The sequence below is a fragment of the Platichthys flesus genome, chromosome 7 (assembly GCF_949316205.1).
Source record: "Platichthys flesus chromosome 7, fPlaFle2.1, whole genome shotgun sequence".
NCBI lineage: Eukaryota > Metazoa > Chordata > Actinopteri > Pleuronectiformes > Pleuronectidae > Platichthys > Platichthys flesus.
Genome location: NC_084951.1, coordinates 26,955,257 through 26,975,149, shown reverse-complemented (window position 1 = coordinate 26,975,149; position 19,893 = coordinate 26,955,257). Strand labels below are relative to the sequence as shown.

The 19,893-nt window shown below is 44.9% G+C and overlaps 2 protein-coding genes across 4 annotated transcripts; both read left to right on the top strand.

Annotated features, from left to right (window-relative positions):
- Nucleotides 1-214: 214 nt before the first annotated feature.
- Nucleotides 215-10,020, top strand: hm13 (histocompatibility (minor) 13). Of its 3 annotated transcripts, XM_062391301.1 has the most exons (12): nucleotides 234-677; nucleotides 2,106-2,141; nucleotides 3,863-3,961; nucleotides 4,055-4,137; nucleotides 4,266-4,354; nucleotides 4,465-4,550; nucleotides 4,834-4,959; nucleotides 5,054-5,111; nucleotides 5,201-5,321; nucleotides 5,407-5,509; nucleotides 5,599-5,684; nucleotides 7,191-10,020. In XM_062391301.1, the coding sequence occupies exons 1-12, from the start codon at nucleotides 450-452 to the stop codon at nucleotides 7,264-7,266; spliced, it is 1,191 nt and encodes a 396-aa protein (XP_062247285.1). In that variant the 5' UTR covers nucleotides 234-449; the 3' UTR covers nucleotides 7,267-10,020. The 3 variants fall into 3 exon arrangements, with proteins under 3 accessions (XP_062247287.1, XP_062247285.1, XP_062247286.1); XM_062391303.1 differs by lacking the exons at nucleotides 2,106-2,141; nucleotides 7,191-10,020 and adding an exon at nucleotides 6,804-7,124 and having other exon boundaries at nucleotides 215-677; XM_062391302.1 differs by lacking the exon at nucleotides 2,106-2,141 and having other exon boundaries at nucleotides 286-677.
- Nucleotides 10,021-11,201: 1,181 nt separating this feature from the next.
- Nucleotides 11,202-16,167, top strand: mrgbp (MRG/MORF4L binding protein). The gene is made up of 5 exons (XM_062392290.1): nucleotides 11,202-11,430; nucleotides 13,285-13,406; nucleotides 13,506-13,587; nucleotides 14,096-14,170; nucleotides 14,259-16,167. The coding sequence occupies exons 1-5, from the start codon at nucleotides 11,289-11,291 to the stop codon at nucleotides 14,471-14,473; spliced, it is 636 nt and encodes a 211-aa protein (XP_062248274.1). The 5' UTR covers nucleotides 11,202-11,288; the 3' UTR covers nucleotides 14,474-16,167.
- Nucleotides 16,168-19,893: the final 3,726 nt, after the last annotated feature.

The window sequence follows — 19,893 nt, the reverse complement described above, 5'->3', positions numbered from 1 at the left end:
TTTTGTTCAGGTTGTGGATCTTTAAAACAAAGTTCCATAATTCGTAATGAAGTAAACACAAATTATAACAAATTCAAATGATATCAATAAACAAACTGTAGATAGACAGACAGACAGATGCCTGATTGATCCAGTATCACTATTAACAGTCGAACACAGAGCATAAGAACAATACATGTAATGAAGTGGTGGCAAAGACAAAATACTTTTTATATTTGTCTGATTCTCATGTGTGAAACGATCCCTCGGCGTTGTTCCTGGTCTTGAGAATCTGCAGCGGAGTGAGCCGTCCTGTGTGCTGCCTCCTCTGTGCGTAAGGAAACGTGGCCTTACCCGGACCGAGCAGCCCCAGCAGCAGCAGCGGCCTCAGATGAAGCAGGAGCCCGCAGACCTCAGCCTCCAGCCGCCCCTCCGCCTCCAGCTCAGCTCCACCCCGTCTCTCGACCACCATGTCTGAGGCACAAACAGCCCCGGCCTCGGCCCCGGAGGCCGCCGCCGCCGCGGTGCTGGAGGCCCTGAACTCCACCGACTCCAACGGGACCGAAGCGCTCAACGCGACGGCGAAGTTCGTGGCCACCCCGGAGGGCACGGCGCTGGCGTACGGCAGCCTGGTGCTCATGGCGCTGCTGCCCATCTTCTTCGGAGCCCTTCGCTCCGTCAGCTGCTCCAAGTCCAAGGTAAGCAGCGGCTGCCCCGCACAGCGCACCGGGCTCCCGGTGTCACCGCAGCCCGGCTGCCGCTGCCCCGCACCGGGGAGCTAACTCAGCTAGCAACCAGCTAACGGTTCGTTCAGCGAAATGTTTAATTAACGAGTCAAAAGGAGAACATTGATCAAATCTGACTTCTGTCATAATAAACATCTTAAATCGCAGAGTTTCTGAAGAGCTCATCTTCAGGGCAGAACCGGAAACCACAGGTTTTCATTTCACGGTGATGCTAACATTCTAACGCGCTCCGGACAGTCTCCAGCTGTTAGCATCTGTGTTGTGTGAGACGTTCACGGGTCCTGTTGTTCTCCGGTGTTTTCACGGTCCCGATCACAGCTGCTCCAGATGTTTGTCAGGTCACACACCCCCCACCCCACACACACACATCACTCACTACAAACACACAACAAACACACACACACAAACAGTTGGTATCAAAGTTATACAAATTATAATATTAAGTGTTGCTCAAGTTTATTGACGTTGTTGACAGGATGATTGACAGCAGCTGGACACACTCGCGTTAAGTGTGTGTACCTGAGAGACACGTGTACAGTATCCAGGTTATTTGCACTGTTGCAATAACTGAGTGTTTTTTAGGGGGGGGGGGGGGTGATGGCGTAGACATGCGCAGTTGTTCTGTTTTACAGTTAAAATGAAACCCTCCCACATCCTGCAGCTGCTGCTCAGTGACTCAGGAACAAACTGTTCACATGAAGCTGAGAAGACGCAGAAAGAAGGAAACGATGATCTGAGCTCAGGTGGACGTGAGACGACATGTGGACTTCCTGTTCGTGGACAGTCGTCTGTATATAACGATGATCAGTGACTGGGTGAAGACGAACAGTCCGTCTCAGCTGTCAATCATCACGTCTCAGCCCAGTTTTATATCATCAAATAACTCATTAAAACCAAACGGATCAGAAACGCTTGAACAAACATCTTTGTAATAAAAACGACCTGAAGCCTGAAGCCATCTTGAGAACCATCTCTTTGAATTCAACTTTTTTATTTTGGTTCCATCGGCCACCAGGGGGCGAAAGAGACACGTTGGCTTCACTCGTCTTCTGTCTCTTAATGTGACGTTAGATCAGATGTCAGGTGTGAACGTGATCAGGTCACAGTCACGTGGTGTTAGCTGTGATGTCGTGGGTTTGAGTCCCGCTCCTCCGCTGCACGTCTTCCTGCTTCTTTCTCTCCTTCATCTAACAGATTAATAATATTCACTGTTTGTCTCAACGCTCAGTCCCGATGATTCAGCCTCGATCATTTGGATTGTTTTGTTTGGCTCCTGCTCCCGATCGCCCTCTTTCTTACAGATCTGATCCTTCCTCTCTCTCCCTGTCTGTGCTCATCTGTCTGTCCGTCCATCCTGTCTGTCTGTCGCTGTGTCTGTAGGAGCTCGGTGACAATGATAACGATTCTGGGTTCAGAGTGAGTATGAGATCCTCCGAGAGCAGCAAGTACACACTTGCTGCACACAGTGTGTTCACAACACTAACACATCCTAACACGGGGCCTTTGTCATGGGGATTATGAACTAACCTGCTTTGCTCAAGGACACGCCGTCAGTGGACATGGGGACACGGTGGAGGTTTAGATCAGTCGGGTTTGAATGTTCTTGTTTCAGTCCGGCTGATGTGGATACTGATATAAGGGAGTGGAACATTTCTGATGCTGATATATTTAACGTTTTAAGATCATCAACAGATATAACGACTATTGACCAAATCACAATAAGACATTATTTAGAATATCCCCTCGTGTTCCTGTTTACAACTGGTGTGTTTTTTTTTTATCTCACGCAGACTCACACTGAGTTCAGGTGTGAACGCCTCAGATCGGGTTCCGATCCCGCCTCGTCTCCTCTAATCTGTCCTGGACCACTTGTCCCCCCACTAACTGGTTGAGCTGTTTGTTGGAGTGTCTTTGATTCAGTTTTACAAGTCAACTCACTTTGAGTCACCGTGACTCACCACAGGGATCTTCTCCTCGTCTCCTCGTCTCCTCTCCTCCTCTCCTCCTCGTCTCCTCTAATCTGTCCTGGACCACTTGTCCCCCCACTAACTGGTTGAGCTGTTTGTTGGAGTGTCTTTGATTCAGTTTTACAAGTCAACTCACTTTGAGTCACTGTGACTCACCACAGGGATCTTCTCCTCGTCTCCTCGTCTCCTCTCCTCCTCTCCTCCTCGTCTCCTCTCCTCCTCGTCTCCTCGTCTCCTCTCCTCCTCGTCTCCTCCCTTTCTCTCCTCTCCCTCTCTCTGTCTTGTCCCAGTTTCTATCTCCGGGGAGTGGATGGAGGAGAATTTAGATGGGAGTGAATGAGGGACGTCTGTCAATGTGCCTCAGTAGCTTCATGTCTGTATTTAACAGGTTGTGTAGTTGGTGTTTGTGCAGCAGCAGCAGGTTGTCGGGTCTGACTCGTTCACAACAACAGGAACATGTGGGGATCATCAAGGCGAGGGGCGGAGCCTGGGTAGTGACGGGTTGGAGACGCCATCAACTCGAGCACTTCTCACGAGGAGGCTGCAGGACAACTGACTGGTTTTGTGTTGTCACATACAGACGCTCCAGACTGAGACAGCTTGTTGTGTCTTTGTCTGGACAGTTTGGTTTTAGGTGTCGTCTCTTCACTCTGTCTTGAGTTTAATTCGTCAGTTTAATCCCCGTCTGTTTCTCTGTGGCTTCTCCATGATAAACATCCACCACCTTAAGATTTCCAAACCTCGTCACTGGGACCTTTCCTCACAGTCCCAGTCTGTACACATCGTCCCACCATCACGTCTCCACCCTCACCCCCGTCTCCTCGGGGCAGATGGATAAACGTGGATTAGATGCATTGTGTCACGGTTCCGTGGACTCAACTCAGAGTAGTGGTGTGGATTTGGGAGGATTTTAAAATGTCTGATGTGGATCAAATGAGGAACAGTAGGTGGCGCTATGAGCCATGTTCAACACGTAAATATAGATAAATAAACTGAATTCTTTAAATTCCCTCAGTGAAGCTGCTGAAACTCATAAACACAACTAGTAGTTTTACTTTGTTTATCACAGATACTTGTAAAGAATATTAAAACTGTAAGCTGCTGAAAGTTTGATCAGTTTTTTTAAATGTTCTCTCTTCATTCATCTCCTGTTTTTGTCTTTTCTCCCAGAATGCATCAGAAATGCCAGAAACCATCACCGGTCGGGACGCGATGCGGTTTCCCATCATCGCCAGTTGCACCTTGTTTGGCCTCTACCTCTTTTTCAAGGTAATTGGGGTTTCCCCAGCCCTCCTGCAGGGGCCTTGTACTGACTCACTGCACTCATCACGTTCTCTCTAACGTCCACGTGTCTCCACGCAGGTGTTTTCTCAGGAGTACATCAACATGCTGCTGTCCTTATACTTCTTCGTGCTGGGCGTCCTGGCTCTGTCGCACACTATGAGGTTAAGCAACACACACAGTTACACACATGTGCGTTGTGAAATATCAGACTTTTAGAAAAACGAGCCCAGTAGCTTGTGTGGACTTCTTCCCTGAAGATTTGAACTTCCTGTGTGTTTGTGTCCTTCAGTCCTCTGATGTCCAGAATCTTTCCCACGTCGATACCAAACAAGCAGTTCCAGCTGCTCTTCACTCAGGGCTCCGGAGACAACAAGGAGGGTGAGACCCGGCCTCCTCTCCTCTGTGCTCTACAGGAACAACTTCAACCTGAGATCAATATCATGTCAGATTTAAGTCAGACTCACGTTTCTCACTTCATCTTTCTGCAGAAATTGTCAACTATGAGTTTGACACCAAGAACCTGGTGTGTCTGGTGATCAGCAGCGTGGTCGGAGTCTGGTACGTGCTCAAGAAGGTAACGTCTCAGAGGTCAAAGGTCAAATCATACAGTGAGGAGGGTAAAATAGTCTCAACTAGAATCGAGACCAATATTAAGGAGTGAACAAATTCTGATTCTGATGTTTCATATATATATTTTAATGACACTCAATTGTAAGATGTCTGTTCCTCTTTGTTCTGTCAAATAAAACTTCATATCAATATCAATTGATACTGAAGGACTCTAGTCTGGGGTCTGTGATGTCATAGCCTTATAATGTGACATCACATCCAATAGCCTCTGTTTTGTGACATCACAGCACTGGATAGCCAACAACCTGTTCGGCCTGGCCTTCGCCCTGAACGGCGTGGAGCTGCTGCACCTGAACAACGTGAGCACCGGCTGCATCCTGCTCTGGGGCCTGTTCGTCTACGACGTGTTCTGGGTGAGTGGATCGCTGTGAACTGGGATGTGGGTCACATGGTCACAGGTCACAGGTCACATGATCATAAAGTTTGATTTGATTCACTCCTCCACAGGTGTTCGGGACCAACGTCATGGTAACGGTCGCCAAGTCCTTTGAAGCACCAATCAAACGTGAGTGTGTGAGACGGAGGCGTGTCATCAGATCTCCCTGCACAGATCAGTTTCTCTGATGCTGTTTCTCCCCCCCCCCCCCTCCCCAGTGGTGTTTCCTCAGGATCTGCTGGAGAAAGGTCTCGGTGCCAGTAACTTCGCCATGCTGGGGCTGGGAGACATCGTCATCCCCGGAATCTTCATCGCTCTGCTGCTGCGCTTCGACGTCAGGTAACGCGAGGCCCCGCCCCCTTCTTATCCACGTTAACGTCTTCCCGTCGCCGTGTAGTTAAATAAAGTTTTATTCAAACTGCAGCCTGAAGAAGAACAGCAAGACGTATTTCTACGCCAGCTTCCTGGCCTACATCTTTGGACTGGGCCTCACCATCTTCGTCATGCACACCTTTAAACACGCACAGGTATGATCTCTGCAGCCAATCAGAATCCACGACCCCCCCCCCCCCCCCCATGAACACTGGTCTCACACGTCTTTGCTCCTGTGTCCCAGCCCGCTCTGCTCTACCTGGTCCCGGCCTGCGTCGGCTTCCCCGTGGTCGTGGCTCTGATCAAAGGAGAGCTCACCGAGATGTTCAGGTGAGTGACGTCACATGACCAGTGGAATGTCCTGCTAACGTCATATGTTTGGTTTTATTCATCTGCACATGGTTTACTTTTAAATAATTTGAGGAGAATAATATAATTTGTTTCTTGAATGATCCAAGGACCGTAGGAAAGTTTAAAATCGTACAAATCCTTTTTATTTTAATAAGTTTTTACAGTTTCTCGATACAGTCATGTCATTTTGATGATTCTTTTATTTTGAAAGAAAATATATTTTTATTTTTTTATCCTTCAGACACGTTTTGTTCTTCAAAGACTCAAATTTTCAGAAAAATAACAAAATGAGGCCGAATCGTTTGCTCAGATTCCTGAAACTTCAGGAAAGAGTTTTCAGACGGTGAAAAAGATGCGTCTGTTTGAAACATGTCACCGCCACTGCCCACACGATCATGCTTCCTCTCTGTGGCCACGAGGGCAGAGCGGAGTTCTGACAGCATCGAACATGGTGACGGTCGAGCCGGGTGACAAAATGAACGCCTTGTGAGAGAAGCTGCAAACGGAGAAACCATGAAATCTGATGGAACTGCTCAGTTTCAGAACACGTGAATATGGAAGAAATGAAGGGAGAGTCGGAAAAGAAAGAATCGTCCGTTTACGTATTTAATATTCAGGAAACGCAGAGAGAAGGAGGAGAAGGAGGAGAAGGAGGAGAAGGAGGAGAAGGACCTAAAGTTCACAGCCACGATTTCAACAGTTCATTATCTGTCCTATGAAAAACGCGGCTTTTTAATTGTGTCTTTAACTAGAGGTGGAAAACTTTACATCAGATGTTTTGGGAGCTCGCCTCATCTCTTCATCCTCTGTGGCGTCCTTCTCCTCCATCGCTTGCACCTCGTCTTCTCCCTCTCATCCCCCCAATCTCTTATTTTTCTTGCTCCTTCACCTCCTTCTCTCCCCCTTTTTCTCCTTCACCTTTCTCACCCTCTTCATCAGAGGAACTGTCGTAGTTTTTAACTTAAGATAAAACTTGACACCTTTTCTTTCTCTCTTGTCTCTTCCTCTCCTCCTTCTTCACCTTTCTGTCTTTTTTTATTTCTCTCCTCCCCCGTTCATCCTGTCCTCCCCTCGTCTCCTCCTCCTCCTCGTGGTTAGCTATGAGTCGTCGGAGGTCGTTCTCCCCGGCTCTCCCAGACTCACTTCCTACCCGACGGTCAGCGGCTCGCCCGCCAGCCTGGCTAGCTCCATGGAGGCCATCTCAATGGCGACAGGCTCCTCCCCCCGCCACCGCCGGTCACAGCCTGACTCCATGTAGAAGCCCCGCCCACTCCTCTCTTAACTCCCGCCCCCTCTCACCTGGGCAGGTAAAGAGCCCGATCAGTAGAAACGTAACGTCACGCGTTCATCCCTCCGTCTGTTGGTCTGAAGTTATTACATCTGTTCATTTGTGAGAACAAAGTATTTTCTCAGGGGGCGGGGTCAAATCTTTGCCAGTCGATGAGGTCATCACACTGACATCCCCCCACCCTTCTCTTCCTCCAGGTACGAGGAGACGCCCCCCGAGGAGGAGGAGCCGGCGACGGCTATTGGCGACTCGTCAGAGAAGAAGGACCAATAACATCCACTGCTGCCTGCCCCCCCCCCCTCCCACCGTCATCCAGCCTGCTGCCACCACATTTCGCTGAAGCCCCACCCCCCCGCCTCTCCAGCTTCCTGTTCGTTGCCGGAGGGGGGGGGCTTGTGTCTCCATCGTGTTTAAACCCATGGTACCGGCTGCTGTCGTGCTCATGGTGGCGGTGTGTAATTAAAGGTTGTTGTGTTACAACAGCCGAGCCTCGTTGCCATGTTTCCTCATGTTTCCTCTCAGCTGCTCTCACACAGGGCCCCCCCCGCCCCCCCGCGGCCCCTGTGTGTCGCAGTCTGTCGCCTCAGACGAACCAGGAAGTGAGCGAGCGCTTGTTTTCGTCTTTCACAGCCTGAAGAGAAGAGAGAGAATCACAGGGTGAAGCGAGCGCTTCTTTCTTTTCTTGTTTCCTGTTTCCTCTCGGCTGCTCGTCACTCTGCCTTCTGCTTTCTCATCTCCACGTCTTCTGTTTCGTTTATCTCAGTTTGTTATTGTTTCGTGTTAAAGGCCAGAGTTTTAAGATGAAGACAAACGGTTAAGTTTTGATTGTAAACCCGTCATGTCTGAGTGTTGGTGTGAATCAGCTGCTTCACACCAGGAAATAAACTTTGATCAGAGCTGTGCTGCTTCAGATTGAACCCGTGTCGTTTGCTTGTTTGCTGCTGCAGCTGCAGGTCACATGGTCTGAGGGTCAGAGGGTCACATGGTCTGAGGGTCAGAGGGTCACATGGTCTGAGGGTCAGAGGGTCACATGGTCTGAGGGTCAGAGCTGGAGCTCGGTTTGTTCAGATTTATCTGAGGTTGACATGAATGTGAAAAAAGATGATAAAATTGTAATTTATTTTTATCCAGCTCCATTTAAAATATGATTCTGTTGTGAAGTTTTTATCGTCAGTTAACCAAACAGCAAGCTGCTGACAGTCAAATCCCATTTGTTCTTTTTAGTTAAAGTTTTCACATTATGAGCGAAGACGATTGTTTCAGTTAATTTGATAAAACACCTCTGGCAAAGTTTTTATAAGTCTCATGGATCAATTTGTCAGTTTTCATTTCAAACGGAATGGAAACTATTTAAAGATTCATTTGTGTTTGTGTCTGAAACACAAATCACCAGATGTGAATGTTTCAGACTCAACATCTGTTTCCTGCAGATCGACTTCACCTGTCGTCTGATGAAGGAACCACACACACATGAGCCGGGGGTTTCACTCTTAACGTTCTGGCCTGAGAGGCGAGGAGGAGGAGGAGTCAGACTGAACCTCCTCCTCATTTATGTAGGAGCCTGAGGGGGAGGAGCCTCGCCAGATCTGATGTTTTCATGATTAGAATTTTTGCTCTTTCTCATGAATAAATTTGAAAAGTAATTTTTCATCCCAACATTCCGTTCTGAAGCTTCTTCACTGTGACGATCTTCAGTTTTTCTGTCTCTATATTCTTTCAAGCTGATTTACTTTTTGTTTTATTTCCTTCATCGGACAAAACCTGTTACATCGATGTGTCTCCAGATAATTGTCAGTTTCAACCCTGAAATTAAAGAGTGGTCTTTGAGGTTTGCAAGCAGGAACTTATGATTTCACATTCAGCTGTCACTCAAAACCCTGCTCTCACTCTCTAACTCACTCCCTGCTTGTTTCGAAATGAGGGACAATTTCATTTGTTAGCTCTGCACCTGCCGTTCTACTGGTTAAAGGATATTTTACTGAGTTGTTGCATAAAATAATCAAAGAGCAAAGGAGAAATCAGTGATAATTGAATGAAAACATAAAAATCTGAACGTGAAATCAATGGATCTGATTCAAACACGGATTAGAAACCTTGGGGCTCTTAAACTGAATCTACTCAACAGATTGACTGCTTCTGTTACATTGAGCTGAGTTTCACATTGATGTTACACGTCCTCACTCTGATGATTAAAGTCTGAATTTGTGGAAGATTTTCTGAATTCACAGCTAAAAGTCAGAACTTTCATATTAAAGGGCGACTCCAGACATTTACTGCAACATTATAAAACTTTGTGAATCCTTGAAGTCACATTCAATCAATGATCAACATTAACAGAAGCAGAAATATCCCGTTTTTTGGTCTCAGTTCAACTCGAGCACCAGAAATTACATTTCCCAGAATGCATCTCAATAGACAGTGTTTTCACAGAGTGGGAATGACGATGACCAGTAAAATGATCTTTGTGTAAAAAATAAAGGGAGTGGCCCATTACAGTATGTTCCTTTAAGATGATTTATTTTTATGGAAAACGTCAAATACAAAATAATAGTTTGAAATTCAAAAAGGGAAATTAGGAACTTGAAATCTGACATTTTCCTTATAACGATTTCATCACAGAATCGACAGAGTTCTCAGTTTGTGCAATCATCTGTTGTGTGTCACAGAAACCATCAAGAGACGTCTCACGTCTACTGACAGATTTTTGAACAGTGCAGATCTTTAAGTTTTTAGTTGCTTGACAAACGTTTGGATGTAATTAGCTTCACATTAAGATTCTTCATGTTATTGATGTTGATGCTTTATTAAGAGTTTTGTATTTTCATGTTAAAAAAAAAAGACAAAATGAAAGAGTCACACATGTTCAGCTCGGTGACGCTCAGTATCTCTTCATGTTGAATATAATGTTCCTGAAATGTTTCTTCTCTCTGGTTGTATTTGTGCAGGAGGTCGTTTTATGGCCCCGACTGTATCTATTTTATTTGCAATAAACCTTTTGGGTGTTTTGTTCACCATATAGAAGCAGAACTCTGACTCCGCCTCATTCTTTGACTCACACATCAAGTTTTCCCATCATCCTGAGCAGCACTCTGATATTCATATTGAAGGAGCACACCTAAGATCAGTGTGGGATCAGATCATGTGATGTGCTTGAAACATTACACATGGAAAGTTCAACATTTATGGTTTTTAGATGGGCACTTAAATTCCATGTCTAAAATGAAATCCTAGAGAAATACAGAGGAGCTAGAATTGATCCCTGAGGAACTCCACATTTAAATAGAACCACGTTTTCTCTTCATGTCCAGGACGAAGAGGAGAAAAGACCGAGGCAGACAGAATGGATTCCAAATCTGGTTGGGTCCAAACACTCCAGCTCAATATTCACACTATGTATTTGCTTGTGTTTGGAAAATGGAGTCTCCTTCTGATTTCAGTGCTGTTTTTGATATTTAACAACAAAATAAAAAAGTTTGCAGATTAAACATCACTTTACTGATTACAATTTAAATTTGTTCAAGATTCAAGATAATTTCTAGCCTGACGTTTTCAGACTCACAATTCTAGTCAGAACTGCCCGACCAAAAATGTTGTGGGAGGGGCTAAATTCGTCTGGCATCCAGGCTAGATAATTTCCTCAAAAGCCTCAAATATTGACATCAAATTCAGAAGTCAGATAATCTATCATATATAAGTATAATTGATTATTTAATAGTTCGAGGCAGATAAATAAAAATATATTTATTGGTCCTTTGTTAGTTCATTACTGAAATATTTAGTTTTATGCTTTTATTTTGTAATAACCAGAAGTTTTCTCATCAGTAATTATGCCCAAAATGTATTATTATTGCTACTTATAATGATAAGAAGAAAAAGAAGCAGATGGAGAAATTAGTCGTGTATATTTTTTCTATTATTTGTATTGATAATAATAAAAAGAAGAAAGTATGTGTGTGTATATTTATATATTTTATTATTAATATTAATAAGAATACGAATAAGAAGGATGTGAAGAAGAACAAGAAGAGAGTAGAATAATAAATGAGCTGTGTGTATTTTATTCTTATCATTCTTTTTTATAAGTAGCAGTATTATTATCATTCTTTTCAACCTGTTTTTATTGAGTAGTTTTCTGGTGTAATCAATTATCTGGGGGTGTTTCACTGCATTAGACTTTTAATCCGAAAAATAGCCACTAACCGGAAACGCAGCCGTACATCCGGCGGTGGGTCAGGCGGAACAAAGGTTCTGGAATCGAACTCGTCTCTGCTCCGTGTGGTTCCTCCGCGCTGAAGATGGGGGAGGCGGACGTGACGCTGAATCAGACCGATGAGAAGCCCCCGGACTCGGCGCTGGTCCCCGGGGAGGACTCGGTGGTGTGGAGCCACGAGGTGGAGGTCTGCCTGTTCCACGCGATGATCGGACACAAGCCCGTGGGTAAGAGCCGTTAGCATGTTAGCATGTTAGCTGCTGGAGCTGCTGGGCTCCACAGCCCGAGGACCGGGGACAGGCTCCCGAGGGGCCCCGGGGCACACTGCGGAGCCCCGGGTAGTTCCGCTGCTTCGAGCCGGTCGGAGCTGGTTAGTGACGGTGACCGGAACCAGCTGGAAACACAACTTGAAAACAACTGTGACGTGTTCTGGTTCAATCCTCCTGAAGTCAGGACCAGTTCGAACTGCTCGGTCCATAGAAGTTTAAAGAACCAGTGGGTCCCAGCAGAATGTGCTGGGACCCGAGTCCGAGAAACCAGTTTCACTTCGGATTCAGAACTAAATTGATCCCAAGGAGAACAATTGATTTACAGTTTGCTCTGTTCACAGTCACATTCACAACAGACACAGGTCAACAGACACAGGTCAACAGACACAGGTCAACAGACTCAGATCAACAGACTCAGGTCAACAGACTCAGGTCAACAGACACAGGTCAACAGACTCAGATCAACAGACTCAGGTCAGTGGAGGACGTCATATAAACAGCCATACAAAGACAGTAACCAGATCATTTATAGAGACATGTTATTGTGTAAGAGATCCTGTCAGTCGAGTGGCCTGACTGGGGATCTGTGAGTTCTCCTCACAGGCTCAGAGGTTCACACGTCTCTCTGATCTGGGGTCAGACCATGACGAGGACGGACCAGCTGTTCTTGTCTTTGATGGACAATCTGCTGAACCAGCAGATACGAGTTGAAGACCTTCGATAAATGAACACTGCAGTTATCATAGAAACTCAAAAGCTTTAGTTTGTCCAGTCTGGGCTACGGTAAAAAAAAAACATGGCTGCCTCCGTAGAGAGGACCTGCCCCTGATGTAAATATGAAGTATGTAAATATGAAGTATGTAAATATGAAGTGCCCATTCTAGGGTAAAGAAATCAACTATTTGTATAATTTAGAGAAAACACACCAATTAAACATGACTAGAATTATTTGATATTCGATTTCTGCCGATCGATCCTTCACCTAAATCTTACACACTGGACCTTTAAGGTTGAGATAAGATGTAAATATCCGTCAGCAACCAATCAGATCACTGGAAAACCACAGTGAGGGATCTACAGGATCCCATCTTCCTCTCGCTGGACACAAGTGATGCCAAAACATCTGAGGATTCGAACGCTGCCATCTTGTGTCTCAGCTGTCAATCATAACGCCCCAGCCCCATTTATTATCATCAGATAACTAATTCAAACTAAACTGATCAGAAACATGAAAACTTGAACAAACATCACTGAGATAAGAACGACCTCAAATTCACCATTTACATAACGTCTACTTTGAATCCTTTTTTATTTAGGCCATGTCCCATCTGCTAACATGGAGGAGGCGGGGCTTGATCCAGATGATTTGGCTTCACTTTTGGGAGCCGTCATGTCGTCCATCTTTATTCACAGCTTGTTCAAGCTTTTGATTTCCGATGATATAAAAACTTTTTCAGTTGCATGATTGACAGCTGAGACTGTCCCCTGATTGGCCGGTCTGGTGAATGGGCGGGAACTCGATAATGCGGCTCCACTACTCCACATGACGTCCAAACCGTGAGATGGCGGCGCCTGAATCGGAGACATTTTAGCTTCGAGAGGAAGTGGAGACTTTATACAGTCTGTGATTGGTGCTCGTGGTCGTCCTGCAGGATGAGTCTGGAGCCAATCAGACGCCTCCTGAAGCGACGGCTGAGAATCTGAAATGAATAAATTGTGACCTTGTGTTTGTGTTGATGAACCGAGTCACAGAACTAACGGGTGTGAGCGGGTTGAGGAGGAAGTGGTTGACCGTCTGTTTGAACCCTTCAGGTGTGAACCGTCACTTCCACATGATCTGCATCCGAGACAAGTTCAGTCAGAACATCGGACGCCAGGTCTCCTCCTCTGTCATCTGGGACCATCTGGGGACCATGTACGACATGCAGGCTCTGGTGAGGACACACACACCATGTGTCTGTGCTCAGCACTTTGAGGACTTTATCTGACCCTGTGTGTGTCTGTGTGTGTGTGTGTGTGTGTGTCTGTTGCAGCACGAGTCGGAGATTTTACCATTTCCAAACACAGAGAAGAGTTTCTCTCTGCCTGATGACATCATCCAGGAAGTGAAAGAAGGTGAGACATGATGTCATGTGTGACATCATTAACACTCGGGTCATTTAGTGACATCATGGCTGTTTCACGATGAACACGAGCAGCAACTTAAATTAAGTTGAATTATTATACCACATGAATAAATATAAGTATTTAGCATCGGTTTAAGTGAAGTATTTTTAGTTTGTAATGTTGTGTTCTCTTATAAATTATTATAAAGTAAAGTTGTGTGTTTGTATTGTTGTGTTCTCTTATAAATTATTATAAAGTAAAGTTGTGTGTTTGTATTGTTGTGTTCTCTTATAAATTATTATAAAGTAAAGTTGTGTGTTTGTATTGTTGTGTTCTCTTGTCCTGTGTTGATACTTCAGAGTTATTCCTTGTCATTAGTGAGTCGTTCTCAAACTCTTCTACAAACAAGTCATTTTTTATACTCAATGTTTTTAATTAAATGAAACTGAACTGTCTTTATCACTGTTAACTGTTTGTGTGTGTGTTTGTGTGTGTTTCTGTATGTTTGTGTGTGTAGGGAAGCTGGGCTCGGAGGAGGAGAGCAGAGATGAGTTCAGGATGGAGAGAGAACCTCCAGCGACACATGAAGAAGGTATCGAACCTAAAGGAGCCTCGGTCACAAGGTTCAGTGTGGAGTGTTCAGTGAATCTGAATCTGTCTCGTTGTCTCCTCCTCTTCAGGCAGCAACTCGTCGGTGAAGATGTCCGAGCGAACGAGCAGCAGCCGGGACAAGGAGAGAGAGCGAGACAAGGAGAAAGGAGGGAGCGAAGGAGGGGCAGGTGGAGGAGGAGGAGCGAAGGAGGCGGAGAAGAGGAAGAGGAGCCGTGCGGCTGAGAAACTGCTGTCGTCTTCCAACCCTGCGAGTCCGGGAGGAGTCAAGAGGAGACGCACCTGAGGGACGGAGAGAGAGAGAGGGACAAGGGGGGGGGGTGAAGGAGGAAAAATGAACAAGTGAAGACGAAAAAGGTGGCATCAAACCTGTGAGCTTTGTGTCACGTGACCATTTGCTGTCCGGTCACCATGCCGCCGACATGAGTGACGTCACCACGGAGAGAAAAAACACCATGAACGCCTGTTCCCGCTCCGTGGCCTCTGATTGGCTGATTCATCGCCCGTCACAGTTCTCCATCATGTGATCAGAGTGGGAGGAAGTGACACGTGTGGACGTCACCACTCCTGATTTTTTTATTTGTGTTTTTATTATATTGTTGTTTTAGAGAAGAAGAGTTGTTTTAAAGTCAGTTTTGTTTTTTAGTTTCCGTTCGATTCACTCGAAGCTTCAACTGAACGTCGTCAGACGATGAAATACAAACATCTTGAAGTCAGCGAACGTCAGAGTCGACTCGACGTGGTTCAATCTCACACTTTATTCCACCTGCTGATAATTCAAACACTTTAGGTTGAATATAAGCGTCTGTCGCGCTCTGTAACTTTTAATTTGTCCGTGTGTGGGCGGGGTTTAAGTCACGTGAAGGTTGTGACGTTGATGAAACGTTCGATTCTCCACGATGCTAACGACGTCACAACGTGTTCTTTTATTTCACACTTTCTTCTCTGGTCAGAACCTCGTGCCTACGTTACCCAGTGTGCAGTTCTGCTGTTAGCTCAGTACTGACGTGTCCTGAAGCTTCTGTCCGACGCCGCGTCACCGACTGCAAATAAAGATGGACGACGCCTCTCCACTTCCTCTCACTGTCCAGGAATGAAGCCAAATATCTCAGAAACGAACGCTACCATCTTTGGCAAAAATGTATTTAACGTTGACTTCTTATTTTGTTGGTCCGTGTCCCATCTGCTAACATGGTGAAGGCTGAGTTAATGACCTACACTGCTGCAGCCACCGGGGGGAGTTTAAGGGAATTTGGCTTCACTTTTATTAGAGCTGTCACGTCGTCCATCTTTATTTACTCGTGTCCAGAGATGCTGAAGTCACATGGCGAGGAGACGTGCGTGACTGGCGTCAACAGACTTGTTCACGTCATCGGTCACAGACCTGAACGCAAACGGACAGACGTACGACAGACGCCCGCGCAGTCAGAGCAACGACACACCTGACGTAGCGTTTAGCGATAGAAAACGTATCTTCCAGTTTGTTACAGACCTCCATATGGACAGCGGCCATCTTGGTCGATCTAGAAAGCAGTTGAGTGACGCTCGTCCGTCAGTCGTCGTATCGAACCCTCAGATGAACGTGATTAGTCTCAGTGAAGAGTTCCTGTCCCTGGGTTCTGTCTGTGAGGTCGTTGCTGTTCCTGCAGACGAAGCTGAGGGCTGAGACGTGTCCGGTCACCTCCTGTGTTAAAAGCCTCTTGGGTCCGAGCGTCGGTGGAGAAGATCCCAGCAGCTTCACACCAACACGTTGAACCTCTCCAGCTTCACGTCATGAAGATGTGTGACTGTTCACTGTTCGATTCCAGAGTCTCTTCTGTGTGCAGATGAATTCAAGTGTCCACGGATCGTGAGCAGAAAACTCTCTGATCAATATTCTTTAAAAAGATGGTCTCTTTTTTTTAAACGTCATGTTATTTATTGATGGATGATGAGCTCATACATGAGTCTGTTTGTGTCATTAAAGCTGAACTCAGATCAGTTATGACTCATTTCATTATTCAGTAACTAAAATACTCGTGGTAGAGTACTCTTAATGTACTTGTAATCGAGTATTTTAATTTCATAGGGAAATATTTGAATTGTACTTTTTCTCCTGCTGTAAATCAAATAAATATAATCACAGAAAATATAAATACACACTTGTAAACACAATATGACTACATGCATATCTATAAACACATGATAAAATATGTATATCCAATTAAAAAATGGTTTTTCACATTTTTTTCATGATTTATACTAAATGTTTAACTATTAAAATGATTTAACTGATCAATAAAGAAATCGATTAATCAAGGATTAAAATAATTGGATTGATAAAGGGAGCCAGGACTTTTAAAGTTGTTACAGGTGAAGCTGCAGGACGTCTCTGAAGCCACAGGGTGGCGCTGTCCATCTGCTAAAATGTCCGTCCTAAAATCATTTATTAATTAATCTAAATTATATTAAGATTCTAATAAAGATTTGATGGTTAGAAATATCCGGTGAAACATTTTAATACATATAAATATGAATATATCATTTCACTGATAAATGTGTATTCACGTCTCAGGTCAGACTCTTGTGACAGAATCCTCTTTCATTCAGTGTTTCTGTTTAATGAAATGAGAAATCCTGTGAAACAACCAAGAGATCAGTGAATTCAGCTTTTTAATCAATCAACTTACTTTAAAAACACCAACTGTACATTCAAGGGTTTCTTTCAACTTATTTGTATTTATAAGATCACGTCTTTTATAAATGTCAGTTTTCACATTTAACTTAAAGATCAAGGAAGCTGTAACAATGGCAGCTCCTTCAGAGCAAGACGAGTTTAAATTTAGACTCAGTGATACAAATGATATCAAGATAAGAACTCAGTATCAGTTGTTATCAGGATAAATGTGTGTGTGCACGTTACCTCCTCTCGACATGTCGTCTGACACAGTTAACAGACGACATGTCGTCAGTGATGCTGGATCAGAAAGGTCAGAGGTCAGAGACGTGAGGAGTCAAACGAGTTTGATGGAAATCATCACTAAGAGGAACAAGGAGAGGAGACAGGAAGCAAGGAGAGGAGGATGTGGAAAAGGAAAGAAGGCAGATTGACCTGAGGATTAGGAGAGAAAGGAGGAAGGAGGACAGGAGCATTGTTCCCTGGTGGAGGGAAAAAAGAGAAGAGGAAAGAAAAGAGTGAAGAAGGAGAAGATTAGCAGGACGAGTGTCAATCGAGCCTGAGAGAGCTGTCAGTCGGACTGAGAGGGAAACAGAGCGAGGGAGTGTGAGAACGAACGACAGGACTGATGCTGCATCAATATTCATGAGCTGTGAGAGTTCCCAGCAAACAGTGTGTGTGTGCGTGTGTGTGTGTGCGTGTGTGTGTGTGTTTTCACAGCGCTGCCTCACCATGTTTATTCATAAATCATCTCATGTTTATTCATACAGGATTATGTAAAGACTTAAGTAGGCGTATTCACACACACACACACACACACACGCACAGACACACACACACAAACACACACACACACACACACACACTGGTCCTGCTGGTCCCGCTGGTCAACTTCTTAGAGTGTGTGTGTGTCTGTGTGTGTGTGTCTCTTTGACCCTGTTCACACCTGGTATTAACGTCTGTCCCAAATGATCCAATCACACGTGTTCGTCAGTTCACACCTGATGTCATGTGACCTGGTCTCACTTCCTGTTAATGAACACCAACATCGTTTCTTTCCACAAAGATCGAAGGATGTTTTTATCCAGAAGTCGTCAGTCCTTTGATATGAGATCATAGTTTTCATGATTCTTAGATAAAAACAGATTAGTTTGAATTCATTCTTCCGATGTCGTGCGCTCGTGATGACGTCGTACGTTTCCTCACGTGAAATGAAAACGTGTCGATAACGTTCGGCCCGACGAGAGACGAGAGAGAAAACTGTTCATTTCTCAGAAACTGAAATAATTTTCATAGTGCAAATAACTTATTAATATTTTGTGGATGAAAAACGTATTCTTTCATTTTTAACCGTTCCACTAGTTTGATTGTTTAATGATGTTTATTGACTTAAAGAAGCTTTTGGCTGAGGTTTGTACAGATTTTAGAAATATTAATATTTTCTAGGATTTGACATCAGAGGAAGTAAAAACAACAAAATTCACACTGGAGGAGCATTTAGATCAAAGGATTAAACACTTGTATATTTCCCAGTTTTTGATATTTCTGTTTGTTGGAAAAAGTTATTAACTGACCTGATTTCACCTGATGGTTTTAAAATAAACTCAGAAAAAGAACCTCCTCCTCTCGCCCTCACCTCCTCCTCTCTCCTTCTCTTACCTTCTACCCTTTCACCATCTCCTCCTCCTCTCCTGCAGGAAAGAGATGCTGAAGTAGTCTTTGAAGTGGACGTGCATCCTCTCAGCCAATCAGAGACGAGCGAGATAAGAGGGAGAGACAGTGACAGATGGGAATTGAACTGAAACTGAAGGGGGAGAAAAACGAGAGTGAAGAAGGAAGTGAAGGCAGGAGAGATGAGAAGAGGAGGAGAGCCTGAGTGTGATATAACGTGGAAAGTCATAAATAATTCTCTGCATACGTCTCCGCGGGGACATTGAGGGACGGACTCAGAACGGACTCAGGACATCAGCAGCTGCAGTTTACCATCAGTGTATCATGTGTGTGTGTGGAGAGTGGTGTGAAGACACGAGGAAGACAAACTCCCACGCTGCACATGTGGTGCAGAGACAGAGAGAAAGATCTTCTTCTCTTCTTCTTTCATGTTGCTTCCATCGTCTCTTCACCTGATTCTTCAGGACTGTGGTTCAGAGGGTGCAGCGGGTCGCCTGGTGGTTCGATCCCCGGCTCCGGACCTGTGTGAATGTGTGACTGTGACGTTTCCTCTCTGAGAGTCTGAGGCTTCATGTTTGTCTTCTTAATTCTGTCTCTACTTCCTGTGATTGGTCCCAAAGTCCAAACTCTCCAACAAAGTGTTTTCACTGCGAACCAACAGAACCAGTTTCAGTTTGATCCAGAACCAGAACTCCTCTTCTGCTCTGAGGAACCGTTCACACCTGATGTTCAGGTTCACACTGAGCTGAAGAGTCTGAAGCTCTGAACCAAACCAGGTGAGAACGAGACCTGAGATGAGAACACAACCACATGACGAGTTCACCTTTAACTTGTTTGCTAAAAAACACAATCCACCTTCCCGAAGGTTCTGGATCAAACCCTGGTCCGGCCTCCGGTTCACAGATGACATCATCCCTGGCCTCACACGTTCATCAGCTGACATGAGAAGTGATTTCATGATGTAGCTGTGAACCTGAGACGGATTCAGACGTTTCTCTGTCAAGTTTGTCCAAAAGAGGGAGTACACACACACACACACACACACACACACACACACACACACACACACACACACACACACACACACACAGTGCTCATTAGCCATGTATGGTGTGTGTCTGCCAGAAGTCATTTGTTTGTCTTTAAGCAGCTAAACTCTCTTTTATCCAGCTGATAATAGAACGATTAGCATCTCAAAGCCACAAAAGAGCTTTTTAATCAAACCTCAGACACACACACACACACACACACACACACACACACACACACACACAAACCACACACCCACACACATATTAGGGGTTCCAGGCCTCCTGTTGTGTAGCGTGTGATGTTTACAAAGACAACGTGTGTGTGTATGTTTGTGTGTGTGTGTCTTC

Bases quoted from the DNA above. Each gene is read 5' to 3' on its own strand.
- mrgbp (XM_062392290.1), top strand. From the start codon at position 11,289: ATGGGGGAGGCGGACGTGACGCTGAATCAGACCGATGAGAAGCCCCCG. The intron at 11,431-13,284 runs GTAAGAGCCGTT...TGAACCCTTCAG, and splicing joins GATCGGACACAAGCCCGTGG to GTGTGAACCGTCACTTCCAC. The intron at 14,171-14,258 runs GTATCGAACCTA...CCTCCTCTTCAG, and splicing joins TCCAGCGACACATGAAGAAG to GCAGCAACTCGTCGGTGAAG.
- hm13 (XM_062391303.1), top strand. From the start codon at position 450: ATGTCTGAGGCACAAACAGCCCCGGCCTCGGCCCCGGAGGCCGCCGCC. The intron at 4,138-4,265 runs GTTAAGCAACAC...TGTGTCCTTCAG, and splicing joins GCTCTGTCGCACACTATGAG to TCCTCTGATGTCCAGAATCT. The intron at 5,685-6,803 runs GTGAGTGACGTC...CCTCGTGGTTAG, and splicing joins GAGCTCACCGAGATGTTCAG to CTATGAGTCGTCGGAGGTCG.